At 55.2% G+C, this 25,548-nt stretch overlaps 12 protein-coding genes and 2 non-coding genes across 14 annotated transcripts; 6 read left to right on the top strand and 8 right to left on the bottom strand.

Moving 5' to 3' along the window:
• Positions 1-1,486: 1,486 nt before the first annotated feature.
• On the top strand, positions 1,487-2,779 carry BGZ61DRAFT_347469 (S-adenosyl-L-methionine-dependent methyltransferase; the record flags this gene model as incomplete). Its single annotated transcript, XM_046239979.1, has 2 exons — positions 1,487-2,393; positions 2,448-2,779. 2 exons carry the CDS (start codon positions 1,487-1,489, stop codon positions 2,777-2,779), a joined length of 1,239 nt encoding a protein of 412 aa, XP_046106680.1.
• Positions 2,780-2,866: 87 nt separating this feature from the next.
• On the bottom strand, positions 2,867-3,653 carry BGZ61DRAFT_195570 (uncharacterized protein). The gene has a single exon (XM_046237847.1). The coding sequence runs from the start codon at positions 3,513-3,515 to the stop codon at positions 2,955-2,957; it is 561 nt and encodes a 186-aa protein (XP_046106679.1). The 5' UTR covers positions 3,516-3,653; the 3' UTR covers positions 2,867-2,954.
• Positions 3,633-5,739, bottom strand: BGZ61DRAFT_416223 (uncharacterized protein). Its single transcript, XM_046243382.1, has 3 exons — positions 4,921-5,739; positions 3,872-4,853; positions 3,633-3,822 (listed from the first exon to the last, which is right to left on the bottom strand). Exons 1-3 carry the CDS (start codon positions 5,360-5,362, stop codon positions 3,792-3,794), a joined length of 1,455 nt encoding a protein of 484 aa, XP_046106678.1. The 5' UTR covers positions 5,363-5,739; the 3' UTR covers positions 3,633-3,791.
• A 942-nt stretch (positions 5,740-6,681) lies between these two features.
• BGZ61DRAFT_195555 (uncharacterized protein) lies at positions 6,682-7,512 on the top strand. The gene has a single exon (XM_046237846.1). It carries the CDS (start codon positions 6,778-6,780, stop codon positions 7,303-7,305), a length of 528 nt encoding a protein of 175 aa, XP_046106677.1. The 5' UTR covers positions 6,682-6,777; the 3' UTR covers positions 7,306-7,512.
• A 207-nt stretch (positions 7,513-7,719) lies between these two features.
• BGZ61DRAFT_475780 (uncharacterized protein) lies at positions 7,720-8,740 on the top strand (the record flags this gene model as incomplete). Its single annotated transcript, XM_046248728.1, has 3 exons — positions 7,720-7,793; positions 7,875-8,016; positions 8,087-8,740. The coding sequence occupies 3 exons, from the start codon at positions 7,720-7,722 to the stop codon at positions 8,738-8,740; spliced, it is 870 nt and encodes a 289-aa protein (XP_046106676.1).
• Positions 8,741-8,988: 248 nt separating this feature from the next.
• On the bottom strand, positions 8,989-11,101 carry BGZ61DRAFT_416218 (isocitrate lyase). Its single transcript, XM_046243381.1, has 2 exons — positions 10,495-11,101; positions 8,989-10,442 (listed from the first exon to the last, which is right to left on the bottom strand). The coding sequence occupies exons 1-2, from the start codon at positions 10,907-10,909 to the stop codon at positions 9,049-9,051; spliced, it is 1,809 nt and encodes a 602-aa protein (XP_046106675.1). The 5' UTR covers positions 10,910-11,101; the 3' UTR covers positions 8,989-9,048.
• Positions 11,102-12,140: 1,039 nt separating this feature from the next.
• Positions 12,141-13,813, top strand: BGZ61DRAFT_386303 (methylcitrate synthase precursor; the record flags this gene model as incomplete). The annotated part of the gene is made up of 3 exons (XM_046242742.1): positions 12,141-12,185; positions 12,262-13,136; positions 13,187-13,813. 3 exons carry the CDS (start codon positions 12,141-12,143, stop codon positions 13,680-13,682), a joined length of 1,416 nt encoding a protein of 471 aa, XP_046106674.1. The 3' UTR covers positions 13,683-13,813.
• On the bottom strand, positions 13,795-14,750 carry BGZ61DRAFT_447490 (acyl-CoA N-acyltransferase). The gene has a single exon (XM_046245356.1). The coding sequence runs from the start codon at positions 14,463-14,465 to the stop codon at positions 13,938-13,940; it is 528 nt and encodes a 175-aa protein (XP_046106673.1). The 5' UTR covers positions 14,466-14,750; the 3' UTR covers positions 13,795-13,937.
• A 978-nt stretch (positions 14,751-15,728) lies between these two features.
• On the bottom strand, positions 15,729-16,720 carry BGZ61DRAFT_347844 (uncharacterized protein; the record flags this gene model as incomplete). Its single annotated transcript, XM_046240013.1, has 2 exons — positions 15,729-16,198; positions 16,261-16,720. 2 exons carry the CDS (start codon positions 16,718-16,720, stop codon positions 15,729-15,731), a joined length of 930 nt encoding a protein of 309 aa, XP_046106672.1.
• A 1,544-nt stretch (positions 16,721-18,264) lies between these two features.
• BGZ61DRAFT_530339 (P-loop containing nucleoside triphosphate hydrolase protein) lies at positions 18,265-19,309 on the bottom strand (the record flags this gene model as incomplete). The annotated part of the gene is made up of 2 exons (XM_046253547.1): positions 18,265-19,130; positions 19,183-19,309. The coding sequence occupies 2 exons, from the start codon at positions 19,307-19,309 to the stop codon at positions 18,265-18,267; spliced, it is 993 nt and encodes a 330-aa protein (XP_046106671.1).
• A 543-nt stretch (positions 19,310-19,852) lies between these two features.
• Positions 19,853-22,133, top strand: BGZ61DRAFT_348024 (uncharacterized protein; the record flags this gene model as incomplete). Its single annotated transcript, XM_046240026.1, has 9 exons — positions 19,853-19,947; positions 20,014-20,575; positions 20,632-20,676; positions 20,736-20,802; positions 20,855-21,101; positions 21,152-21,254; positions 21,304-21,398; positions 21,482-21,750; positions 21,811-22,133. The coding sequence occupies 9 exons, from the start codon at positions 19,853-19,855 to the stop codon at positions 22,131-22,133; spliced, it is 1,806 nt and encodes a 601-aa protein (XP_046106670.1).
• Positions 22,134-22,606: 473 nt separating this feature from the next.
• BGZ61DRAFT_t86 lies at positions 22,607-22,691 on the bottom strand. Its single transcript has one exon. It is a non-coding gene; the product is annotated as a tRNA-Gln (tRNA).
• A 95-nt stretch (positions 22,692-22,786) lies between these two features.
• Positions 22,787-22,871, bottom strand: BGZ61DRAFT_t85. The gene has a single exon. It is a non-coding gene; the product is annotated as a tRNA-Gln (tRNA).
• An 853-nt stretch (positions 22,872-23,724) lies between these two features.
• On the top strand, positions 23,725-25,511 carry BGZ61DRAFT_504750 (pyridoxal phosphate-dependent transferase; the record flags this gene model as incomplete). The annotated part of the gene is made up of 4 exons (XM_046251815.1): positions 23,725-23,751; positions 24,585-24,785; positions 24,822-24,962; positions 25,018-25,511. 4 exons carry the CDS (start codon positions 23,725-23,727, stop codon positions 25,099-25,101), a joined length of 453 nt encoding a protein of 150 aa, XP_046106669.1. The 3' UTR covers positions 25,102-25,511.
• Positions 25,512-25,548: the final 37 nt, after the last annotated feature.

Here is a 25,548-nt window from a genome sequence, read left to right as displayed (position 1 = left end):
GACTTGGGGGAGAGGCGCCTGGTATAGACCAGGTTACAGGGCATGGGCATGGCATGGCATGGCATGGCATGGCATGGGCTTGTGGCGTCCCCGTGCGGTGCTGAAAACGACGACGAGAAATCACATGTACTGCGTACCTGGTATTTCATTGTGCGGTACGGAGTACGGAGCGCAGAGTAATAAACGAGAGTCAGAGCCCAGGGAACGGATCGTCATGTGCGGTCGCATCTTGACGTTAGTCCCCGAGCGAGAGTCAAAAAAGTGATGGAAGCCCAAACGTGAACGAGGAGTCGTTGGATGGGCGTCCGACTGGCTGCCCGCGCGCGCGTTGAAGACGGGACGACGTCAGAGGCAGCGGCACAGGCGAAGCCAAAACGTCACGTCGCACCGGCGCAAGAACACCGCAACCTAGCCGCCTCTGCGTTCCTCGCGGAGCCGTCTTGACGCATTGTTTGGCCCCGGTTTGTATTCGTGCGCTCGAGCCATGAAGCTGGGAATGTGTTCCAGGCCAGGCCGGTAGTTGTGTTGAGGGCAAGCTGTGTTGCGGGCATGGCTTTCAGCTCTGAAGGCGGCAGCCCCGGGGATGCCGGGGTTGGGGAGCGGATGGAAGCAACTGGATTAGATTTGGCTGCGTCTCTGCAACTTGCGGAATCTGAGATCTGGAAGGTCTTAGACAGCACCATTCCATTCTTCTAGCCTGCCGTCTCTCCATAATTACGTAGTATGCGCGCGCGTCTCATCGGGTCGGCAGTAACAGTAGCAGCAGTAGGAAGCCAACCCATGGCGCCGCCTCCGCCCGTTCTCCGCCCGCCCTCCGCCCGCCGCCCGGCCCTCGCCTTTCGCTGAATGCCACCCCCCGTCCCTTGTGGAGTGGGCTGCTGGGTTTCTGGATGCAATAGCTCCAATGCTCCAATAAAGTCGGGGCCGCAACGGGCGAGCGACGACGGCAGCACGACGGCGGCCGAGAACCGCTTGCGCACACAGACCCTTTTCTCATTCAGAACCAACAGACCAAATGATCAACCAACCAACCAACCATTCATCCATCTCCGCATCTGTCTCTCCCTCATCTGCTTCTTCTCCCTTCTCTCTTTCTCACAATCTCCTTTTCTTGCACATAATCTCTGCTTCTCAACTCGCGCCCCCCAAACCGGCCATGGACGTCGGTCTCCCGCCGTCCCTCTCTCCCTTCTCCTTCTCGCGTTCCCGTCATACTTGGCGCTTCTTTTAGCGACCGCGATCTGCAACGCCATCACGACTCTCCCTACCTGGCAAGACTCCACCCGCGTCCGCAGGCTCACTTTTCAGTTGCCTGCTCTAATTACAGAACGACGATATCCGCCTTTAATTCTAATCATCTTTGCGATTTTCTTCTCCTTCTCCTCGAACTTCTACTCGAATTCCTTTTGCGACAATGACGGGCCTAGTTCCACCAAGACGGCGCAAGTCTGCTGCCTCGTCTGCGACGGCCCCTCTCCCCCACAACATGCCGCGAGATGCAATTGACGACTACCACGTCGTCGGAAACCTCTCTGTCGACATTGGCCATGTCAGCCTCGCCGAGGACGCCGAGGACGACGATGCCGACCTCAGCGAGACCTGCTCCAACTTCTCGACCGTCTCGGAAGACTCTCTGCCTCTCATCCGCGCCTACAGCCATACGTACCATGGCTCGGGCCAGCTCATGACGCCCAACGACGACTCCGAGGCCCGTCGCATGGCCCTGCAACACGAGCTCTTCCAACTGTGCCTCGACGGCGGCCTGGTGGACGCTAAGCTGCCCCTCGAAAACCACACTCCCGATAATCCCTTCATGATCCTCGACGTGGGCGCCGGCAGCGGTATTTGGGCCCGCGACATGGCTCAGCGCCATCCCCAGGTCAACATCCTCGGCATCGACATCACGCGCGCCCTGCTCCCCAATGACGTCCCCGCGAATGTCACCTTCGAGATTGCTGACGCGACGGACCCTTGGCCCCCACACACCTACGACTTCATCCACATGCGCAACTTGGTCGGCGGCGGCATCCGGGACTGGCAGTCGCTGCTGGCCCGCGCCTACGCCCACCTCAAGCCCGGAGGCCAGCTCGAGTTCACCGAGATCCGCCCGCGCTTCTTCGGTGTCGACACCGAGGAAGCCGACCTGCCGAGTGTCCTGGCTGGCGCAAAACCTGCCATCGGCGCCGCTTGCTGCGAATACGAAACGGCCTACGTAGACGTGTGCATGAAGCTAGGTCTAGACTTTGATCCCGTTCCCCGCATACCAGGGTGGCTGAGTAACATGGGCGCCGAATCGACACGCGAGCGGGTCGATTGGCTGCCCGTGAGCAACTGGGGGAACGACCCAATCAGCCGAAAGAAGGGCGAGATATTGAGCCAGATGATTGAATGTGGTACGTGGAACGAAGCTTTGAGTAATTGGAGGCGTAAGCTAACGTTTGTGACAGGTCTGGAGAACTGGACCCTGATGCTCTTTGGGCTTGGTGGATGGAAAGAGAAGGACACAAGGGCCTTGCTAGCGCGTGTCCTAGAAGAGGTCCAGGACCCCGAGCGGAAGAGTAATGTCAAAGTGTATGGCTCCTATCCGGAACGTGTTTACACGACTGAGCTGACGTCTTCTACTAGAACATTTATCACGGCACGAAAACCGCTTCACGCGCCCGAGCCCTCAGCTGAAGTTGACGAAGCGATAAAAGCTGCCGACGCTGCATCCGGGAATAGCGAATCCTCAGCTAAAGCTACCGCCGAGGCGGCACCCAACAGCGGGCACGCGGACTGATGCCCGTGGACGACAACATCATTTGGCCTGTACGAACAAATTCATTTCACGATGGAAGCAAGCATTTCACTAGAGACGATTGAACAGCACGGTTGAATGGCGACCCCAACCCGGCATGTACGACAAAGCAAAGGATTCATTTCGGAGTATATATGGGGAATATCATGGATGGCGATTACGGAATCATGGACGGGCCAAGGGCTGTGCATATATGGATCAAGTACATAAACACCCGGGTACACATCTGCATACTAAATGAACATATTCGACAACACACAGCGTCCCGTCCCGTCCCGTCCAAGCTCCCCCAGATGTCGTCATGGTGATCCTCCCCGTGCCACCACACCCGCAAGACATCCCTGAGATCGACAATGCCCTTCCCGCCGCTCGCATCACTAGCCCACGTCAACCCTCGGGAAAGGCCATTGACTTTAGTAATATCCCGAGCGCAGAACCTTTTTTTCAGGGGCGCCACGAGGGCGGATGCAAGGTCGCATGCGTCCATCGTGGGAACTGGCCCACAACGCCCACAGGAGCTGAAGCGGGGGCGGGGCAAATTTCGCTGTGGGAGGGGGAGGAGGAGCTTGATGGTGCCGTTTGCGGGACGGGACGGGTTTTTCGGGGCTTTTTTTTCCTTTCTTTTTTGGTCAATGGGTTTGGTGCGATGGGGGGAAGCTTGCGATCTTGCGAGATCAGGAGGCAGTGGATGCGGGTGGATCTGTCGTGTTGTTTCCATCCGCAGGGGATTTCGTCATGTGATCCGACCGTTTGTGCACAGCGCCATTACATCACCGTCCAGATTAAACTGGTGGGAATCTGTCGCAAAGGACGAAACTACAAGAAAACAGAAATTGAACCAATTGAATAACCTAGGCTTTATACAAACACGAAAAAGGGAAAAAGAAATTGCTGCTGGGTATCTTCAGCCCAAGACTCGACACCGTCATGCCATGATTCGTATTCTGCTATGCGATGCTTGGCGCACTCCCACCAAAACTCCATGTACCACCGTCTACACCGTCTCGATGTATCGCTTCATTTCCCTAGCCGTTTGTTAGCTATGCATGTCAAGAGATGTCGCCAGGGACTTACCAATCCGTAACAGCCTCGTCGTACAACCGAATCTCGTGTTCCCTGGTGCCGCCGAAGTGGTCTACAAAGTCGTCGCCAAACACCTCTCTGGCAATGCTGTCCTTGGCCATGAACCGCGCCGTCGCCTCCTTCAGGCTCTTTGCCAGGCGCTCGCCGCGGTCAGCGTCGCCGCCGACGTCCTGGCCCATGGCGAGGGGCGGGCAGGGGATCTCGAGCTTCTTCTCGATGCCGCGCCAGCCGAGGCCGAGGATGGCAGCCAGCACAAAGTGAGGGTTTGTGTCGGCGCCAGGTACGCGGACCTCGAAGCGCGTGGCCGAAGGCTTGGCAGTGGGCGGGGTGATGAGGCGGACGGAGGCGGCGCGGTGCTCGAGGCCCCATGATACGGTGACGGGAGCCCAGAAGTTCTCGACGAGACGCTTGTACGAGTTGATGGTAGGGGCGAGGAGGGGCATGATGTCAGGGAGACCCTCGAGGACTCCAGCGAGGAAATGTCGGCCTAGGTCTGAGAGACCGGCAATATCCTTCCACTTGGCATTCTCGTCCAGAGTCTCTCTCGCGAAAAGGTTCTTGCCGTCCTTGTCGACGATCGACACGTGCATGTGGCCACTGTTTCCAGGTAGACCTTGCTTGGGCTTGGCCATGAAGCACGGGGTGATGCCGTATCCCGTGCTGACGCTCTTGACAACGTACTTGAACAGGGCTGCGCGATCGGCCATCTGCGCAATCTCGCCGAACTCGAGCGCAGCCTCGAAGACGCCGGGGCCGGACTCTGTGTGCCAGCCCTCGATATTGCAATGGAAGGCTTCGCACGTCTTGAAGACGTCGTAGTAGTATTCCTTGTTGTGGACGGGGCGGGTCAGGGAGTAACCGAACATGCCCTCAGTGAGTGCGGGGAGCTGGCTGGGAGGGTTCTGCTGGAGATAGGCGGCGGTGGAGGTAGAGGAAGCTTCGGGGTTTCGGAATTGGAAGAATTCATACTCGGCTAGATTTAGGGAGAAGCGTTAGAGATGGATGTACGGGAACCGGGAAAGAAGCGGAGGGAAACTCACCACCAGCCATGGCACCGTAACCCGCACCCTTTAGCTTATCCAGCTGAGACTTGATAAGGCCACGGGGGCATGCGCAGATAGGCTGCTTGGTATCTGGGTCGAGGAAATCGACGAGGAAGAAGGGGACATTGTCCTCCCAGGGAATACGGCGGAAAGAGGACAAGTCGGGGATGGCAAGGAGGTCGTGGTAGCCGTTCTGGGCGTTTGAAATCTTGAGCTCGCGCATGTACGTCTGGTCGTGCATGTCCCAGCCGAAGATGACGGAGCAGAAGCCGAAGCCAGCGGTGGCGACGGACATGAACTTCTTCTTGGAGATCAACTTGCCGCGCAGGATGCCGTCGACATCGACGCCGGCGAGCTTGACCATGGTATCATTTTGCAGGACGCTGGCCAGGTTCTCGACCGTGACGGGGCCGTCGGTGGAGGGAGCTGCGGATGTCATGCTGTGCGAGGGAGGGCGGGCCGTTGAAGCTCGCAGGATGGACAAGAGACGTGATTGAGCGACAGAGGGAAGAGATGAAAGAAGGGAAGAGAGAGAAGAAACGAAGCTGGAGGTTATGAATCCGGGAACGTCAATGCGACGGCGATAGCAGGGCTAATTGAGGACTTAGAAGCTGGCCGGGACCTCGGTGCCGTAATAGCGGAATGGCCAGCCGTGCAGCCGTGGAGTCGCAAGTGTGGGGAATCAAGAGGCGGCAGTACGGATAGGATCCAGGCAATCGAATCAAGCAAAGCAAGCAAATCAATCCACGCAACCGCACGGAGAGAGGTGGGGATTGTCTGGACGAGGTGGAGAGCAGAAGGCTGAGGAGCGAGGAGAAGAGCGAGGGATTGCAAGGAGGAGGAGGCGGACGGGGGGGTGTGTGTCTTGTGATGTGGGCGTGGGAGCGCGCAGGCGGGATGGCACAGCGCGGCTACGATAAGCCCCAGCTGCGATAAGGCTTCGGTGACGTAGAGCGTCGATGTTCTAGTGCGGTTGCAGTTAGAGCCGCGGAGGGGACGTTTTTAGCGGGGGATGGATCATGGAGATGTGCTGAAACGGTGCGCTACCCGCTGTCTGTGTGCTGTTTGTGTCCTTGGAACAAGATCTGGGAAGAACGGACGAGCGAGTGAACGCAGAATGGCGGTATTCCAAGTTCCTCTTTGGGGAACTTGGGATGGAAAACGGACGGAACGAGGCAGGCCGTAGATAAGGGACATCTGACCTTTGCGACCACCATCCCATACCGGACACGCTCACGACGCTCGGTTGGAGATGCTGGGATGATGAGGTGCCGGGTTACCGGGAGATAAGAAGCAAGCAACCATCACCACCCACGCGAGCTGTCCCTGAGGCCGCACGTGCTCATCTCCTCCTGAGGCATCCAGCTGCAACCTCGTAGAGTGAGCAAGTATCTAGATTGTCGGCTATTCTTACAAGTCGCAATCCATCCATCTCATCTTGTCTCCGGCCTCACGGCATTGCGCGCGGTGCGCCGTCTACAAGATCCCGCAACCCAATTGCCGCGCGCTCGCTCTCAAGACCGAGGCTGCGATCCGCCCAGAAGCTGCTCCGTATTACCCCCAACTTAGACGTCATCTCCAATTCATTCATCCCTCCCTCCTCCTTCTGGCCCGAGCTTGTAAACCCGACAACTGGGCGCGCTTGGGATCCCCTGGCCTAAGCTCCCCGCCATGCATCAGGAGTTGCCCGATCCAGCGTCCAGACACATGTGCAGTTGAGCCGCCGTGCGTGGGGTCCGGAACGCGACGTCTTGTCGTGGAGCTCGAGAATGAAATAGTGGCATTCTGTTCCCCAGTGCGACTATGCAGCCGTCGCAACCATCTAGAACCGCGCTGCGCCGTTCCGCTTGACAAATGGATTTGCCGCGAGTGGCCGTCCCGCACCGGCCGGATCTGACATGCTCCCTCTTCCCAGTTCTCGTGCCCACGCATCGCCGACATCGCGCACATGTCGCAAGGATGCGGTGCTGCAACTGGACCCCTGAATGTGGCATCCATGTCCCAGATCAACGCCCGCAACGCAACCCGTCATCTCGCGATGTTGGATTCTTGATACACGAGTCTTGGGCAAACATATCCAGCAGAGCGTCCCCGAACAGCCACTACCGGCGCCCCATCCACAAGTCTCCGCTTGTTTCTTATTCGATCCCGAATCCCGAGTCCTCCCTCAGCCTCTCAAGTCCCAAGCCTCAAGTTGCTCGTCTGCGCCCACTACGCATCCACTCCAGCTGCCGCCGCGCTCCGATGAGAGAGATGCTAGCGGGTCTGATAAGCAAGCTCCCGCCTGATCAGCCAGCGCCGGCTCACGTCTCGTCACGTCAACCAGTGTTAACCGCGACGCAAATGAGGGGTCCAAAACCCACAGCAGCTCGCCCACGATGACTTGACCGCGACAATGCAGCGTCTGCCGCGCCCTCCGCCCGCCAACGCCGTTGTCGGTCGGGAAGCCAGCCAAAAGCAAGCACAGCGTTGGACCATTGGAGTTTCCTTGACTCATCACGAAGCTCTAGTGGTCCCGTGTCTCCTCTCCTGCACCACTTGACCGTCTTTTTTGCGCTGCCGGTCTATTCCACCCCGCCTTGTCCTCCCTTCCCCCCTGCTGTCGTGCTATCCGGTCTTGTGCTCTTATCGTAGCTCTCTCGATAAGCTTGTCTCCCCTCCCCCTCAATTGCCATACCTCGAATACATAAATCCAACACATCGCAACATCTGCCCACCTCGCTACGTTCCACTCTCAACCCAACAACACTCCCTCAACCTTGATCCCGACTCAATCACATTGCCACTTTAGCAACAATGCCTGCTGTTACCGGATCCCAGTCTCGCGGCCGCCTTGCTGGCAAGAATGCCGTCATCACCGGTGCTGCTGGGTGAGTCTGCCTGTCTCTTCTCTACAGTTGTCGGCTGTCAACACAATCACATCCCGCATGGCTGACACAATACCTCTCCAGTGGCATTGGCCTCGAGACCTCCATCCTCTTCGCCAAGGAGGGTGCCTCCGTCTTGATGTCGGACATCTCCCTCCCTGCCCTCGAGAAGGCCGCTGCCAAGGTCAAGCAGCTTGTTCCCGATGCCGCCCGCGTCGAGATCTTTGTTAGTCCCCCTCCACTCCATTGCTGCTCTATCCCATGTCCCATCCCACTGACACGCTTCCCATCTATAGAAGTGCGATGTCTCCAAGGAGAGCGAGGTCCAGGCCATGGTCGAGACCCTCGACTCTTGGGGCGGTCTCGACGTCATGTTCAACAACGCCGGTATCATGCACGCCAAGGACGACGATGCCGTCAACACCCCCGAGGCCATCTGGGACTTGACCCAGAACATCAACGTCAAGGGGGTCTGGTTCGGCTGCAAGCACGCCGTCCTCTCTCTTCGCCGCCACAACAAGACCAAGGCCTCCATCATCAACACCGCCTCCGTCGTCGCCCTTGTCGGTGCCGCCACTCCCCAGCTCGCCTACACAGCTTCCAAGGGTGCCGTTCTCGCCCTTACCCGTGAGCTCTCCATGGTCCACGCTCGCGAGGGCTTCCGCTTCAACAACCTGTGCCCCGCGCCCCTGAACACTCCTCTTCTCCAGGACTGGCTCGGTGACGACCAGCCCAAGCGCCAGCGCCGTGAGATCCACTTCCCCATGGGCCGCTTCGGCGAGGCCATTGAGCAGGCACACGCCGTTGTCTTCCTGGCCAGTGACGAGTCCAGCTTCGTCAACGGCCACGACTTTGCCGTCGATGGCGGCATGACCAAGGCCTATGTCACTGCCGAGGGTCCTGCTGCCCCCGCTCCCCAGAACAACGCCAGCAAGGACTCTCTGGAGTAAGGATGTATGACAATATGATGCGAATTGTGAAGATGGCGTTTTGGAATTGCCTTGTCAAGTAGGCAAGGCATGGAGCTAGGAATGAATCGAATGTATGAAAGGTCGTCGATGGTTTTCGACAAGGATGATGAAACTGGATTTGACTATCCACCCATGCACAAGACAAGCATGATACAAAGGACAATTAGGCTCGTCGAGGCTCTAAGTAGTTGAATTCTTTATTCAGATGATAATTTACACAAGCAAATCCCCAAACTCCAGCCCATGCATTTCCATCTCATTCATTTCATTTTCACATGCAACTAGCTCTAATGAAACTGTCCCTCAGTGTTACCCTCACCCATGCTCTTGCTGCTGGAGCTGCCACTCTGAATGGCGCCCAGGATGCCGTCGATGTAGCTGGCACCGCTCCATGCCTGGTGCGTCAGGACGTCGCACTTGAGGTCCTTTTCGCGACGTTGCACGAGGTCGACGTAGGCCTTCATGCCCTCCGTCTTGAAGTCGCGCGCTAGCTCGGTGGTGATGGTCGCGTTGGAATGCAGGCCCGCCAGGGAGATGAGCTGCAGGACGAAACCCTCACGGGCAATGTCCCAGATGAACGACTTGAGCGTCTCGTCGGTGAAGCCGTGCGCCATCCAGTTGAACGACGGCGACAGGTTGTAGACGAGGCCCTTTCCGGGGAACACGCTGCGGACCTCGCGGCCCAGCTTGGTGGCCACCTCGACGTTGGGGTCGCCCGTCTCGACCCACAGCAGGTCGGCGTAGGGGCCAAAGGCGAGGGCGCGCTTTGTAGCGGCGTCCATGCCGGCTCGGTAGTGGTAGAAGCCCTCGCGCGTGCGCGGGACATCCCAGCTGAAGTAGACGGGCGTCTTGGTGTACTGCGATGCAAGGGCGCGGCGGCGGGAGATGCCCATGTCGCGGTCCTTGGCCGTGGCGGCGAGGTACTCGTCGATCTGTGACTGGGCGACGCCCTCGCTCTGCATGTGTGCGACGGCGGCTTCGTCAAAGGTGACGAGGTTGGTGCTCTTGACCCAGTTGGCCTCGAAGGCGTCAATCTCGCTGCCGACGGCGCCCTTGGCCTCCATGGCCTGGATGGTCTCGGCGAGGGGCTCGATGGTGGAGTCTGAGACGCCCAGGATGAACTCGTGGTCGCGCACGTCGATGGCCGAGGACAGCAGCTTGCCGGACTCGGAGTCGGTGCGGGCGATGACGAGGTTCTCGCAGCCCATGACGTCCCACTGGAAGCGGGCGGCCACGAGGCGGTTGATGTGCTCGCCGACGGGCACGAGCACCTTGCCAGCGAGATGGCCGCACTTCTTGCCGCCGTGGAGCTGGTCCTCGAAGTGGACGGCCGCGGCGCCGTTCTCGGCAAAGAGCTTGGCGAGCTTAAGGACGGCCGAAAGGCCGCCGTGGCCAGTGTCTCCGTCGGCGATGATGGGGCGTAGGTAGTCGACGTAGGGAGTTTCGGCGCGCTTCTCGGGCGTCATCTTGCGGCGCAGGTCCCACTGCTTGCGGTCGTGCATGGACTGGGCCTTGGACAGGCGCTGCACCTGGTTGGGGACGGTGTTGTAGGGGTAGTCGCCAAAGTCGGGGGAGACCTCGTTGGTGCTGGTGAGCAGCGAGGAGCAGGCCCAGCCGGAAATGTAGAGGACCTCCTGGTGAGGGGCCTGCTGGGTCATCTGGACGGGATCGATGGCGCCCACTGCGAGGATCGTGTTAGTGGTTTGTGGTGTTGAGGAGAGAGGTGCGCTTACTGGTGTGGATGGGCTCGCCGTTGGCCTCGCGCTCACGGATGAGGTTGAAGAACTTGGTGGCCATGACGGAGCTGGGATACTGCGTCTTCTGCGAGCCGCGCTTGCTGGCGACGTCGGCGGCGCTGTAGGGGCGCTTGATACCCTCATATCGCGGCGAAGCCCACCACGCCTCGATCTCGTTGACGCTGGCCTCGTACAGGGCGTCTTCGGCGACGCCAGGCTTCTGCGCCTCGGGGAGGAGCTGGAAGGCATCGGCGGGTTGAATTGGCGTGGGCATGGCGCGCACGGCGGAGGTGGAGAGGGCGCGGACGGAGAGGGCGAGCAACGGCGCTCGGGGTGAGGCGATTCGGGCCTTGGTGGCGGAGAGCAGCAGGCGCCGGGGAGCTCTGGAGGCGAACCTTTGCATCATGGTCATGGCTCCGCGAGTGGACTTTCTGCTGCACCGCGCACGACTGTGGTTGTATGCGGAGGCAGGCAGAAGAGGCAGAGGTGGAGTGGTGGTTGTATGTAAGAGGCAGGGTGGGCGTTGGAAGCTGGTGGTGGGACTACAGATGGAGCTCGGCTGATGAATAATTATGACCAAGGTCTGAACTTCGAGATGTCTCCGCCATGGCAAAATTTACAACACCACGCTATAACCGAACAACGACCGAGTAGATACAAAAGGCAGGGCTGAGGAGACGCTGCGACAACGGACGGCAGCCAAGACGAGGAATTGATTCAAGGCAGCTCGATGACCGACCGGCGACCGAAGCCAGCTCCGCCGCAGCGCGCGATACAGCACAACAGCTGAGCATCATTGTCGAGAATCCGAATCAGAAGCTCGGTATTCACCGACCCTGCTACAGCCTTGGTTAAACGGCAAAGCATTGCCGAACGGATTGGCCAATGACGGGGCTACGGGCTAAGCAGCAGACAGGTTGGACCTTGGTTGGAGATGGTCTTGGACCTTGGGCCGGGTCCTAGCGGCTTTCCTCGGTTGTGGCCTGGCCAGCCGTTGAACGAGCCGCCCTGCCTGTGCTTACCGTGGGAAGTTGGGGAGGAGTCCTCACAATTCGTCCTGTCGTCCGATACGTGCAGCCCTGGCCGGACGCATTCGTCGAGCAGCATGCCTCCAGTGGCGCGGCGCGAGAGGAGGGGAAGCCCAGACGTGGTGGTGACGGAAGGCCTGTCACTGGCCAGCCCGGGCCTAAGAGGGACGCGGGAGCTGGACGCATTCCATATCTGTTCCTCTCCCGGACGAGTCTCCTGCCGATCTCCTCCTCTTCTTTATATCTTTCTCCAGATTCTCGCCTCCAGCTCAATTGACTCCCGTCGCACAGTGAGTTGCTCCGAATCCCCCCTCACCCCAACGTCGACGTCACTGTGTCGATAAGCGTCTGCCAGACCACTAAACCGAACCCCGCAATTAGAACTCCCCCCCAAAAAAACAACTGATCTGTGCCCATTTCGGCCCCCGCTATTCGCTCGTCCGGCTGTTACCCCAGATTCAACCCCACGGGTTTGGTTTATAGCCTGGGAAGCCGCGGCCCATTGTCTCTCGGCTCTTGCCCTTGAAGCCTACCTCCCTCTATTATTCCTCCTCCTCCGTCTCTTCCTCTTCTCTTCTCCCTCCTCCAGCTTCATCTGGCATCACATCCGTCACCATGGCCCTCCGTTTGAGAACATCCACCCGGGCTTTCAAGGTACGTGTTGGCACCTCAATTGGCCAGCCCCGCATCTTGTGCGACTGTGTAAATCGGGATACTGACACTTTCTCTCTTGCAGCCCTTCACCCGCGTCGCCGTCTCCGGCGTTCGCGGATATGCCACGGCCGAGCCCGACCTCAAGACCACCCTCCGCGAGGCCATTCCCGCCAAGCGCGAGCTCCTCAAGAAGGTCAAGGCCCACTCCAACAAGACTCTCGGTGAAGTCAAGGTCGAGAACACACTTGGCGGCATGCGCGGCCTCAAGGCCATGGTCTGGGAGGGCTCCGTTCTCGACGCCAACGAGGGCATTCGCTTCCACGGCCGCACCATCAAGGACTGCCAGAAGGAGCTTCCCAAGGGCAAGACTGGCACTGAGATGCTGCCCGAGGCCATGTTCTGGCTGCTCCTCACTGGCCAAGTCCCCTCCACGAACCAGGTCCGCACCTTCTCCCGCCAGCTCGCCGAGCAGGCCCAGATCCCCCAGTTCGTCTCCAAGATGCTTGACGACTTCCCTACGGATCTCCACCCCATGACCCAGTTTGCCATGGCCGTCTCCGCCCTCAACTACGAGTCCAAGTTTGCCAAGGCCTACGAGCAGGGCCTCAACAAGGCCGACTACTGGGAGCCCACCTTTGACGACTGCATCTCGCTGCTCGCCAAGCTGCCCACCATTGCTGCCAAGATCTACCAAAACTCGTACCGTGGCGGCGGTGCTCTCCCCGCCGAGGTCGACCTCGAGCAGGATTGGTCCTACAACTTCGCCGCCATGCTCGGCAAGGGTGGCAAGAAGAACGAGAACTTCCAGGACCTCCTCCGTCTCTACCTTGCTCTGCACGGTGACCACGAGGGTGGCAACGTTTCCGCTCACGCTACCCACTTGGTTGGAAGCGCTCTCAGCGATCCCTTCCTGTCTTACAGCGCCGGCCTGCAGGGTCTCGCAGGTCCCCTTCACGGGTATGTTTCGAGCCTATAACTGTGTTTGGTCAATTTGCTAACTCCAATAGACTTGCCGCCCAAGAGGTGCTCCGATGGATCCTCCAGATGAAGGAGAACATCCCCGCCGCCTACTCCGACCAGGACGTCAACGACTACCTCTGGTCCACCCTCAACTCAGGGCGAGTCGTTCCTGGCTATGGCCACGCTGTGCTCCGCAAGCCCGATCCTCGATTCGAGGCCCTCATGGACTACGCCGCTGCCCGCCCTGAGATTGCCCAGGACCCCGTCTTCCAGCTGGTCCAGAAGAACAGCCTGATCGCGCCCGAGGTGCTGAAGAAGCACGGCAAGACCAAGAACCCCTACCCCAACGTCGACAGCAGCTCCGGTGTCCTGTTCCACCACTACGGCTTCCACGAGACCCTCTACTACACCGCCACCTTTGGTGTCTCGCGAGGTCTCGGCCCTCTGGCTCAGCTGATCTGGGACCGCGCCCTGGGTCTTCCTATTGAGCGACCCAAGAGCATCAACCTCGAGGGTATCCTCAAGGAGGTTGAGGGAAAATAAGTTCTGCGGGTTGAATGAAAAGTAAATCACATGAAGCGACAAGAGCAGGATCTAAATATGTATATACCGGTTCACAAAGGACCATGACAGCTCATGAATGACATCAATTCCAGTAGTTTGGCCTCGGTCGCGTAAAAGTTACTGCAACTCTGCAATCTGGTTTCTTTCTCTCAAAACTTTGCCCATGCATAACTCCCCATCGCTATCTATTTATTTGCCTCCGAGACGCCATATGTAAATTCACCCATCCCTCGCTCATAGCTCCTTGTCGAGAACAACAAAGTAGAGGTCATCTCTCAACACCTTCCCGCTGACAATCTCGGCGTAAGGAAACGGCTTCGTCTGCTCCGTCTTCCGGTATCCGCGCCGCTCATACCACGCAATCAACTCGTTGCGGATCCAAATCACGTTCAACTCCAGGCGTCGCGCATCCCACTCCCCGCGCACATACTCCTCGACACGCTCGAGCGTCTGGCGCCCGACGCCGCCGCCCTGCCGCAGCGGGTCGACGGCGAACATGCCAAAGTAGCCGACCTTGTCGTCGCGCCGGAGCACCTCGACGCAGGTGACGAGGGCGCCGGCCGGGTCGTAGCCCAGCAGCACGGCGCCGCGGGGCTCGGTGATTTTGGCCAGCACGCCGGCGGCGTTGATGCGGTCGCCCGAGAAGATGTCGGCTTCCGTCGTCCAGCCCTTGCGGCTTGTGTCGCCGCGGTAGGCCGACTCGACGAGCGCGAAGACGGCGTCGGTGTCATCCGGAGTGGCTTTGCGGAATGTGAGAGACATGTTTGGCGGTGAGGGAGATGAGAGAGATTGGGTGTAAGAATGAAGAGTATGTGTTGTTGCGAGTCCAATTGATGAGTTCCTGATCAACAAAATGGGTTCTGGAGTTGGCAGCTATTTCGGCATTTAAACCAGACTCGACAACTGCGACAATCAACAATGGCAAAAAGCGAATGTAACGGCCGCCTCGCCCCATCCAGCTTCCGAAAACCGGACAACCCACTTCCGTCCAAGTCCGGCCGTAGTATCCCGCCCCTTGTCATGGATTTAAGCGCTACCTGCGAGGTGCGCCCTTTACCTGACATGGACCTAGTCAATTTTGACATATTTTTGACATGTTCTTGACATGTGGTGGCGACGGCGCCGCCGCGCTTACGTGTTAGTCAATTGGACTGCTGGGTTCTTTGGCTTTCTAGGCTGGTTTGGTGTGAGAATTTGACAACTCTGACTCTGTTGACTGGATTTGTCTAGTCTGACAAATAAAGGGCTCATTTCTATACACCAGGAGTCGTGTTTACTAGCTTAGAAATGAGAATCTGATGTAAGGATTACAGCGACTGCATATTTAAATGTCTTAGACTATCGCTATTCGCTCACACTTAATATACTACTGGCATACTTAAGTATATAGGCTAATTTTACCAAGAAGTCTCAACAGTATACCTATTAGTATAAACCTAAAAAAAAAAAAAAAAATTTAAAGTATTTATCCTCTAAGTTCTGCTATTTATATTTTTATCTTTTAATTTATTTTAGGGTAGAGACTGAAGACTCTTCAGAATAAGATATCTTAAGGCGGCCGTACAGTCCAGATACACCTTACACGATCTAAGTTTAGGTATAAAAGGTTGTACTTATATACAATCAACATTTTGAATGTATAAATAGCATTACTCATATCTTATTCATTTTTCAGTCAACTCGATTGAGACAAAATTAGTTTTGTCTGTAGGCTTGTCATTAAATATGACCCGTAATTCCTCATTAAACTGATGCAGTTCTGCAACCTCAAGAGAGTAAATTGAGTCTCCTACGTATAAGCTGTTTGATTACCTTGTGCTAAGCCCTGCTCTTGCTTCTGGCGGTAATACAAGTACGCTGGACGTCCTCATTACTACCAAGACTTGCACCCCTACGATCTGCGACTACCCTATACCTCCTGTATAGGCAGGTAGGGCGTCACACTTTAGTACGATAGACTGAGCCAAGCCGTTATATATTATTAAGTAATAAAAAGAGCAGCCAAGTGTCGCTATATCACACTGCCTAATACGTCCACACAACATAGTTATCTAACAAGAAGGCCTTTTCATAGGGCTCCCCTCTTCCACCACCAGCGCGACAGAGGCATGGCCGGATCAAAAACCTGACATTCCTTGTGTTCACTCCCCCACCCGCAATGCTCATTGAATTCCGATCGACCTCAATATCATGGCGTCCCACTGCTGGCACGGCAAGACGATACCAAGCTTCCTGGCCGCAGAACAACTCGTCTAGCTCGATGGCCTGACGCACGACGCTCTGAAGCTCTCGACGGAACGACGCGAAGCTCAGCTTGGATCGAAAGCGCTCCATCATGTTTTCTAGCTCGTCAGTCACGTCGGCAATCCTGTCTTCGCGGTCCTGCTTCAGGCTGATGCCTGAGACTAGATCTGTTGTTAAAGCTTTCCACCGGTGGAACAAGGGGGCTTGTTCATCCCAGTCCTTCCGAGGGATGTCTTTAAATACCTCCCTGCCTATCACAAATTCGCAGTTAGTTTCGCACTCCTGGGTTGCTGTCTCAGAGGATAAGTCTTACTCAGCTTCGAAAGTTTCCCGCTATGCCTCCCTGCCCAGCACATGGCTCCATTCGTCGCCGAATCCCCAAAAACCAGTTTCATGAGGACGTTCCAAATCGCCGCCTCTATCAACGCCATGCCGCATTTGCTGTCTGCCGCCGCTTGTGCATAGTAAGGGGTGAGCTCTTCGAGGTAGTGCCCCTGCGACTTGGCCCAGCTAACCATCTTGGTCTCCTTTATCCCCTTGAAGTAGTTGCTCACCAGGTTCCGCACATCGTACGACAAACTCTGCCAGTCTTTGATGATTTCGGTTTCTGGGCGGCGGAGTGGGGACTGAGTTGGCATCTCGGCCGACTTGCTGGCAGCGTCGGTTACGCGGGCACGGAGGCGGTCCATGGTTTCGTCCGCTTCTTGCATTTTGCTATCATGGTCGAGGCGCTCCCGTTCAAGTGTTGCCTCGGTGGCCCGTAATGTCTCCATGATTTCGTCTTTTTGCGTTTCCAAGTTGGCAACGTCTTTGACTAGCTGATTCACCATACGAAAGAGCTCATCCTCCTTCTGCGTCCTGTTTTCAGACTCGATGGAATTTGCGGCCTGGATTTGGTCATGTGTCAAACCTGGTCCCGTGCTGTGGATTGATTCGACAGTATCGCGCCTGGTTGGATTGATGCCAGTAAGATCTGTTGGCTGGGCTGGTTTGGGTTCAGGAGAATGCATCCTTTCCTCAGAGATGGGGATCCCATTGGTAGGCTTTCTAGCCGGGACTAGGGAAAGGTTCTCTCCCATCTTTTCACCAGGATATTTAGTCTCCTGAGTGCGAGCTTGAGGCAAGTTTGAAAATGACCCTGGAAAGTTTTTCCTGCCGCGTTGAGTAGGGCTTCCGGGCGGTGCCGATTCACCAGTAGCGGGCCGTTGGCCATCCTTGATGAAAGATTTAGGCGACCTTGGCCACAAACGAGTAAACAGCTGCTTCGGGGATTTAGGAAGGGAAGTCCGAATCGATTCTAGTTCGGAGGCAGACATGGTGGTGTTGGATCGGCCCTGGTGGCTTCTAGATCGCCCGCTTCTGTGGTTTCCGGAGTTTCGAGGGTAATGGCCTGAATGCGCGCTGCGAGGTCTCTCTGCCGCTAGCGATCGACCCTGGGATGTACTGGGCGGGTAAAGTGTGCTCCCTGTTCTCCTGGTGAGATCGTACGGAGAGGTGGCCATGTGTCGCAGAGTTTGTTCTCACCGGATGGGTGGCGGCGACTGTTTACGTTGGAGGGTAATTTACATAAGAAAAAAGAGAAGGAAGACAGCGTGCAAGTTTGAGTGAATGGATTCGATTGCTTAGAAATTGAACAAATGAATGGGAAAAAGTATGGAAGTCGCCAAGTCCTTTGTTGAATGATAACGAGGCTGTGGGAGGTAACCGGCAAACGCTTGTTGGGTCGCACCGCAGAAGCCCTGGCTTCAGCCCAGCCAAGGCGGACAATCAGGCAGGCATGGGTCTGGGCCATAACTGTGAGGCTGAATGGATATGTCGAGGGCGAATGCTGCAAAAGCCCGGAAATGGCAATTGGCGTATGCCGCGAACCACCAGATATCAGGCTGCGAGTCTAGAACGCCTTGGCTTTTGGCCGTGTGACCATGCTGAGCAATTAGAGGCATTTCAAGCTCGACTGTCTCATGGTAATTGATCTATCGATTGGGGGCGTAAGCCACGGCACCTAGTACATGAGGAGCTGAATACGACCCCCGCTAGGTTCATCCATTTCAATTCTGACGGCATATGCAGGTTGAAGGGCACTTGTCATTGACTGCCTCGTCTAGTCTCGAATTTGAGCTGAGGGGCAACTCAGTCTACATTTTGCACTTCGCCTCGCATTCAATCAAATCAGGCTGTGATACGGGCGCACAAGCGGCGGTTGGATCCATGGCTTTTGGGTACCTCTATTCGTAAATCTTTACACTACCAAATCCAACAAAACTACCAAGGAAACGCCAGGAAAGCTGCCTTACTGCAACTAGTCGGAATCGAGACATCACCCCCCAAGCCCCAGCTGGACCACAAACACGGTCAAGTTCACAACTGCCGCTAGAATCGCCGCCGCGCCCCCAATTGCCGCTCTGTTGCTGCTTGTCATGGCCTGCCTGATGCGGTCTCGGATGGACGAGCCCGGACGAACCCTCATTCGATTTACAGATTCGTCCATCTGGCGCAAGATCTTTTCTACGTGCGACTTTTCCTCACGCAGATGCCGAATCAGGTCCCTGTCCCTCGGCTCCGCCTCCATCGCCCGCTGTAGACGGGACTCGAGTTCGGCTGCTTCGAGACGATACGCCTCGCCGTCGTCTTGCAATCGACACAGCAGGTCCGAACCGACAGACGTGGCCAGCACGGTGCGGTCCTCGTCGATGATCTCCCTCTGCACGTCGAGGACCACGCTGTCCTTGCCCGCGAGCTGGAAGACGAGGGCGTACGCCGAGTCGGAGGTGCCATCGAACTGGGCCACGTACGAACCCTTCTCCTCCATGGGCGCCCAGTAGCGGTCAAGAAGCTCTTGTTCGCGTCGGAGAGCCTTGCCACGATCCTCGTCCCTCAACTGGTTCCACATGGTCGTGACGAGAATGACATTCTCGAGAGCATGGTCTCCAACGAGCGATTCGAGGAGCCGGAGGTACGTCATTGACGACCCCGTCATGCGGTTCTCCGTGATCTTGTGCAAGTAGAGAACCCCTCGTAGGGGCACGCCCAGCGCGTGTTGGGCTGCCAAAAACTCGGCAATCTCGGCCAAGACCTCCCCCTGCGGTCGTGTTGTATCGTCGAAGCCCGGCGTGTCGACGACGGTGATGCTGCGCTTCTCTTCGTCGTCGAGGAAGATCTGAACAGCATTGCACTGCAAAGTCTCTGCAAAATACCGTGAGCTTGTGGTTCTTTGCCAATCCGGGGCGGAACGTACCTGAATGCAGAGAATGACCCTCTGTTGCGCTGTGGCTCTTGAGCTGGTTCAGAAAATAGCTTTTTCCAGCTCCAGTCACCCCCAGGACAAGGATGATGCCCTCGCTTGAGAAGTCGTAGTCCTCCATGATGCGCCTAAGCTCGAGGGAAAGATGAGCAAAGGATCGGAAAACTGGTGGTGGTGGTGGGATGGATTATGGTTGATCAGCAATACATGGGATATCCCTCGGAAGGCAACCAATCCAAGGCAATCGGCTACACACAATACATAAACTACATGCGTCATTAAGAGTTCGGATGAACCTAGACCAGTGGGCGGCATCCAATGCGTCACACCAAAACGAGGCTGCCCAACAGTTCGCCTACCGCCTCCTTGCGGCGATGCCGAGTCGTCTCGTGCATCATGTCACACACCCTCAAAATGCCTTGTTGCCTCGTTTAGACGCACTCTAGTCAATAGCGTGGTTGGGGGCTGCACTTGGCCATCCCACCGCTAATTTGTCTCAGCCTCAAGATAGGCTGAGGCTGCCGGAGCCTGGTTGCCTCTGGGCCGTTGCCTTTGTGATATCCTCTCCGCTTTTTATTTCAGGCCAGCAATCCATCCCAAAAGTTCTTTTCATTCAAGCAAGACCATTGTACCTATAGTTTGTTGACTCTGTTGTTCCTTGGCGATGTTTTCGTTACCAGATCGCTCCGTCTCTGGAACGCCTAGGGTGGGCAACTCTTCCGGGAAATTTATTGCCATTGCCATCGACTTCGGGACTACGTGAGTATTCCCTCGTCCAATTTCGTTCCCCTGGACTCCAATTATCTGACCATGGTTACCCTCCAGTTTCTCCGGTGTTTCGTGGGCCTTTTCGGAGCAACCCGACACCATCCACGAAATTTCAGAATGGCCTGCGGCATACCACAACAACTGCAACGAGGTGCAGGTACCGACACAGTACGACATTCAGTCGCAGAAATGGGGCTACGAGGTCACGCCAGATATGGTCCCGATGAAGTGGTTCAAGCTGCTGCTGTTGAACGATGACGACATAGCCAGAGATGAGATTCGCCAGTCCAAGCCAATGCAAGAGGCTCGTAACCAGCTGCTTCTTCCCAATGCCCCAACGGCTACCGAAGTGGTTGGCTTTTATCTCAAGAAGCTCTGGGATCACACCTATAACATACTAAAGGCGAAGCTAGAGATTGATAATCTGCCCCTCCGAGTCGCCATTACTATCCCTGCTATCTGGCCGCCTTATGCGCAAAAGGCCATGAGGGAGGCAGCAAAGATTGCCGGCATCACCGCAAAGAGAGACATTGGCGCTACCACGTTAGATCTTGTCCAAGAGCCGGAAGCTGCGGGATTATCGATTCTCTTTGAACGCAGCAATTTGCCTGAGATACAGGTGGGAACCCCATCCTCCCCTAGAGAAAATATGGAGCATACTAATTCTGGCCCTAGGAAGGTGAATCGTTCGTCGTGTGCGACGCTGGAGGTGGCACTGTTGTATGGGCTCCCTTTCCATGATCCCTCAGATTAAAGACATGTCTCTAACCCCATACCAGGATGTTATCAGTTACACAGTCATTTCATATCGTCCTTTTCATATCAAAGAATGCGTCAAGGGCGACGGTGAGTAGCCTACCCCATGTGCTTGTAGTATTCAGGTCTCTAACACGTGCAGGAAAACTATCTGGTGCGGTTCGAATCGACGAAGCCTTCGAAAACCATCTCAAGGGTAAAACCAAGTTGAGATTCAAATCACTCAACCAAGCCGAATACAATACTTTCGTCATGGAAGACTGGGAGAGAGGCGCTAAAAGGAGTTTCTCAAACGAGAAACAATCACGACAATTTTTCCTCCGGCCGCCCAGCAAAGCGTATAAGAAAATGGATCTATGGCGGGGCAAGGATACCTTCTCAATCAGCAGGTCAGTTAACACATCATCCCGGCAAACGAACTCCTATTAACACTGAGTAGTGAAGAGATGAAGGCCTTCTTCAGCAGGTCCCTCACCGGTATCCGTAGTCTAGTCAACGAGCAGTATAAACAAGTAGAACGGGTCACGGGCAAGCCACCCAAGGTACGTCATATTAACACACCGCTATGCGCCTATTCTCATCAACGATTAGAAAATTCTCCTTGTCGGAGGTTTGGGAAGTTCTCTCTACATCCATGGCGTGCTGAACGATCAGTTCAAGGGAATTGTCCTCAGACCCCTTCGTGGGTGAGTAGCCATCTCTGATCTCTCCACCACGGGCCGCTGTTCTTCTACGACAATGCTGTGCAAAGACTAACCTAAAACCCAAGATGGTCGGCTGTTGCCCACGGAGCCGTAATTCGCCTTCTTCGCGACAAGATGGCATCGCAATCGCAATCACAACTCTCGGCCAAACAACGCAGAGTCTTGGCTAGCTTGCCGGACGTGACAGCGCGGAAGTCGAGGTTCAGCTACGGAATCGTGGCAAGCTTCCCCATCAGTGAGCTCAGTGACTTTGATCCTGCCCACGACAATAAGGAGCGCGATCCCGACGGAGTCATGGTTACGCGACGGATGCAGTGGTATCTGAGAAAGGCATGTCATCACTCCTCAACACGTGCCAAGCTAGTGTTTTAACATGAGTTTCAGGGTGATGAAGTCAGCAAAAGATCTCCTCTTTTGATTGAATATCACAAATTCGCCAAGGACTACGCACCAGCCAAGTGCACTTTCGATATCAAGTATAGTTCGTCCGATTTCCCGCCCAAGCGGCTCGACTCAACGGTGAACGATCTGTGCCGCATTGAAAGCGACTGGGACAAGCCGTTTCGGGAATGGTCACCCGCGGGTGATGCATCACGAGGGTGGAGGCGATATGATGATCTAGCGTTGGCGATGGGGTTTGAAGGAGAGCCCAAGTGGAAAGTTCGCGTGGGGTCAAATCAGACGGAGCATGATGTCCATGTCGAGTATATAGGGTAATTGAACAAGCAAGAATAATGACAATAATCTAAGCCACTACAAGGAGCGTGTGGATTGCATACCTTCTCGAAATTAAGTAAATACAGAATCAGCAAAATTTCAGATATTTAATACAGTTTATGAGTACATATTAAACTCAATCGTGGTTAGGCTACCGAGGCCAATAACTAATGATTTGCTTGACCAAGCAAAATAGAGATCCCCTCCATGTAGGCAGTTATTATGGCACATACCTCATGTTGCGATGTCGTAGAAAGCTTGTTCAGATACCTCATCTTGTCGAAGCGATTCGGATTTGTACACTTCCATAGAGACCCATGGCGGCAGACGAGAATGATGGGGGATGTTGAGGCTTGGTCCGTGCGCACCACGGCTCGGCAAGCGTCCGGATGCTGAGGGTAAAAAGATTGCTGCGGCGACAAAAACACAACGCCCTGGAGCGCGCAGACAGTCGATTATTCGAGTAAAAATACAGGTCCTAGCCAGGTTCGAACTGGCGACTTCAGAAGGACGATGATTAATCAAAATCTGACGTCCTGACCACTAGACTATAGGACCGGTGGATGTTCCGACGTCTTGTTAACAAAAGTTAGGAGCGTGCGCGCATAGCCTGTCTGGAATGAAGAAAAAAAGGAAGAAAAAGGGAAAAAAAGAGGTCCTAGCCAGGTTCGAACTGGCGACTTCAGAAGAACGATGATCAGTCAAAATCTGACGTCCTGACCACTAGACTATAGGACCCATGTGGTTCGATGCGTTCAATTGCTACTTTTTCAATATTTATACGAAAAATTCTGCGTCCGTGTAAGATCATCCCACAAAATAGACTCCCTCAACGCAAATCTTGAGGTTCTTTCTGTTGGTAAATCTGGAACAAAATTGGAAATGTTTCGCGTGGCCGAAGCCGGCCCCAACATCAGTACAAAAGTTGTCTACTCCGTCGGTGGTTGCGAGGTCGAACAAGTCGTCATGAAGATACCCGAAATCGACAGACGGAATGGGAAACTCCAAGTCCACCGCTGGATCCAATACATCGCGCCACACACAGTCTTCGTCCATACGCCCCCATTCTCGATGCATCCTTCACAAATGGCGAACCCACGTACGTCCATGTACATCTCCCTACGTCATCATGTTGTTAATTTCTTCCTCTTGTCCCTCCCGGCCCAGGTTCCGTCCGGTCTGTTGTCTCCATCCTAGCGGTACATTTTACATATCCACCCGTATCATCCGTGCTGTTGGTGTGCCCACATGTTTTATTTTCCTTAGTCTCTTGGTCAACCTCGAGACGAGCTTGTCTGAGCGAGCTCGGCCCAGCTTGCCTTGTTGCAGAGATTACACCATGTCTCCGTAACAAACCGCCCGTTGCCGTTCTGGATGCATCGACTGTGCCATGTTATCGTCGAGGTTCTTTCACTATTATGGAGCAATACCATTTGCGCATTGAGGTTTTTATTTTATTTTCCCATTGCTCCGCGCTGCCTTTTTTACCATTGAGCAATTGTAGGTTATTCGACTTTATTCACTGCAACAAATATTTACTTCAGTCCCTACAACAAGAGTGGTAATCTCACTTACAACAATCACCGTCGCTATGGCCCCTCACGCTGATGCCAACGAGGTTTCCTCCAAATACCATTCTTCTGCTGAGAAGGCTATCGCCGTCGAGAATTAATTTGCTGCCCACAACTATCTCCTTTTAACCGTCGTTTTTGCTCGCGGGGAGGGAGTCAACGTTTGGGACTCTGAGGGTCGCCAATACCTCGACTTTCTCTCAGCCTACAGCGCCGTCAACCAGGGTCGCTACCACCCGGAGCTTGTCAAGCCTTAGTTGATGAGGCCAGTGGTCTTACTCTCAGCTCCGTGCTTTCTACAACGATGTCTTCCCTCAGTGGGCAGAGAAGGTCAACTAGGTCTTTGGTTATGATATGGCCCTCCCGATGAACACGGGAGTAGAGGCCGCTGAGACCACGAGCAAGGCTGCTTGTAAGTGAGCGTACAAGGCCAAAGGCGTCCCTAGGATAAGGCACTTATCTCCTCGGTTGCCGATAACTTCCATGACCGAACGTATGTTCTCAGTCTAGGTCCTGTTTATTATTTCGCGTTTCTTGCTGACATTAAGAAACCCAGATGGCTGCCATTACCCCGTCGACCGATACCGATTCTAAGGACAACTACGAACCTTACTTACCGAACCTTGGTGCCATTGATCCCTCGACTGGCAAGGCCATCCGATAAAACACCATCGCCGATCTTGAGGAGGTGCTAGAGGCTCACATCAAGGAGACCGCTGCCTTTATTTGCGAGCCCATCCAGGGCGGAGCTGGAGCTGTCGTACCTGATCAGGACTACCTTCCCCAAGTCCTGGCCCTCTGCAAGAAGAATAAGGCACTATTTGTTTGCGACGAGATCCAGACTAGCATCGGCCGAACTGGACGCATGTTTTGTTCCTAGTGGGCCAACATCAAGCCCGATATCGTCACTGTCGGCAAGGCTATCTCTAGAGGTCTGTATCCAGTCAGAGGTGTTCTTAGCAGCAAGGATACCATGTTGGTTGTTGAGCCTGGCACCCACGGTTCGACCCATGGTGGTAATCCCTTGGGATGTGCCGTCTCTACCCTTGCCCTGGAGGTTATGGAAGACGAAGACTTGACAGTGAAGGCCGAGCGATTGGGCCACGTGTTTTGAGAGGGTATCGAGGCTCTCAACAGCCCTATTATCAAGACTGTTCGAGGAAAGGGTCTACTGAATGCCACAGTTATGGACGAGTCCGCCGCGAATGGGCGGACGGTTTGGGGCCTGTGCCTACTCCTCAAGAGCAAGGGTATATTGGCAGGTGGCCTTGATTAACGTACATGTTGACGAGGTGCTAATAGTTCGTCCACAGGCCAAACCCACTCACGGAGACATCATCCGATTCGCTCCTCCGTTGGCCATCTCGGAGGCTGGGCTGCAAAAGGCCTCAGCATAATTGCCGCAGCGATCATGGAGCCGCCAACTGACTGTTCAGAAGACTGAGAGTCACTAAACGAAACCTCGTTTTCTACTTAAGACCGCGCGGGCCCATTGAATGGGGCAGTAAACCGAATAGAACAAAATGTGGTTCCTTCAGGGACATCACCAGGGTAGGAAGTACCTTCACAATTATGATGATGACATCAACGACCGAAGTGCTGAGCCTATCGTCTTATCAATCCGCCATGAATGTCTTTATTAGATAGATTGGATTTTACCACAGAACGTGAGTGGTAGAGGACTTGGAGGACGACTAGTCACGAACATCTCTTGTGGGAGCGGGATTAAAAAGATGTCAAGAAAGGATAAATGGAGTATATAAACCGAATAGGCTATTTCTATTGCTTCAGAAATATAGATCTCTAGGCGTTGGGCATTGAATCCATCCATGTGAATCTAGCTC

This window comes from Ilyonectria robusta (assembly GCF_021365365.1).
Source record: "Ilyonectria robusta strain PMI_751 chromosome Unknown BGZ61scaffold_6, whole genome shotgun sequence".
Lineage (NCBI taxonomy): Eukaryota > Fungi > Ascomycota > Sordariomycetes > Hypocreales > Nectriaceae > Ilyonectria > Ilyonectria robusta.
Note: the sequence above shows the minus strand (reverse complement) of the source record. Positions and strands in the feature narration are given on the sequence as shown.

Excerpts from the sequence above, each read along its gene's own strand:
- BGZ61DRAFT_195570 (XM_046237847.1), bottom strand. The coding sequence starts at position 3,515 with ATGGAAACAACACGACAGATCCACCCGCATCCACTGCCTCCTGATCTC.
- BGZ61DRAFT_416223 (XM_046243382.1), bottom strand. The coding sequence starts at position 5,362 with ATGACATCCGCAGCTCCCTCCACCGACGGCCCCGTCACGGTCGAGAAC. Across the intron at positions 4,854-4,920 it reads TTACGGTGCCATGGCTGGTG|CCGAGTATGAATTCTTCCAA; the intron begins GTGAGTTTCCCT and ends CCCTAAATCTAG. Across the intron at positions 3,823-3,871 it reads GACGAGGCTGTTACGGATTG|GGAAATGAAGCGATACATCG; the intron begins GTAAGTCCCTGG and ends ACAAACGGCTAG.
- BGZ61DRAFT_447490 (XM_046245356.1), bottom strand. The coding sequence starts at position 14,465 with ATGTCTCTCACATTCCGCAAAGCCACTCCGGATGACACCGACGCCGTC.
- BGZ61DRAFT_416218 (XM_046243381.1), bottom strand. The coding sequence starts at position 10,909 with ATGACCATGATGCAAAGGTTCGCCTCCAGAGCTCCCCGGCGCCTGCTG. Across the intron at positions 10,443-10,494 it reads CGGCGAGCCCATCCACACCA|TGGGCGCCATCGATCCCGTC; the intron begins GTAAGCGCACCT and ends CGATCCTCGCAG.
- BGZ61DRAFT_195555 (XM_046237846.1), top strand. The coding sequence starts at position 6,778 with ATGGATTTGCCGCGAGTGGCCGTCCCGCACCGGCCGGATCTGACATGC.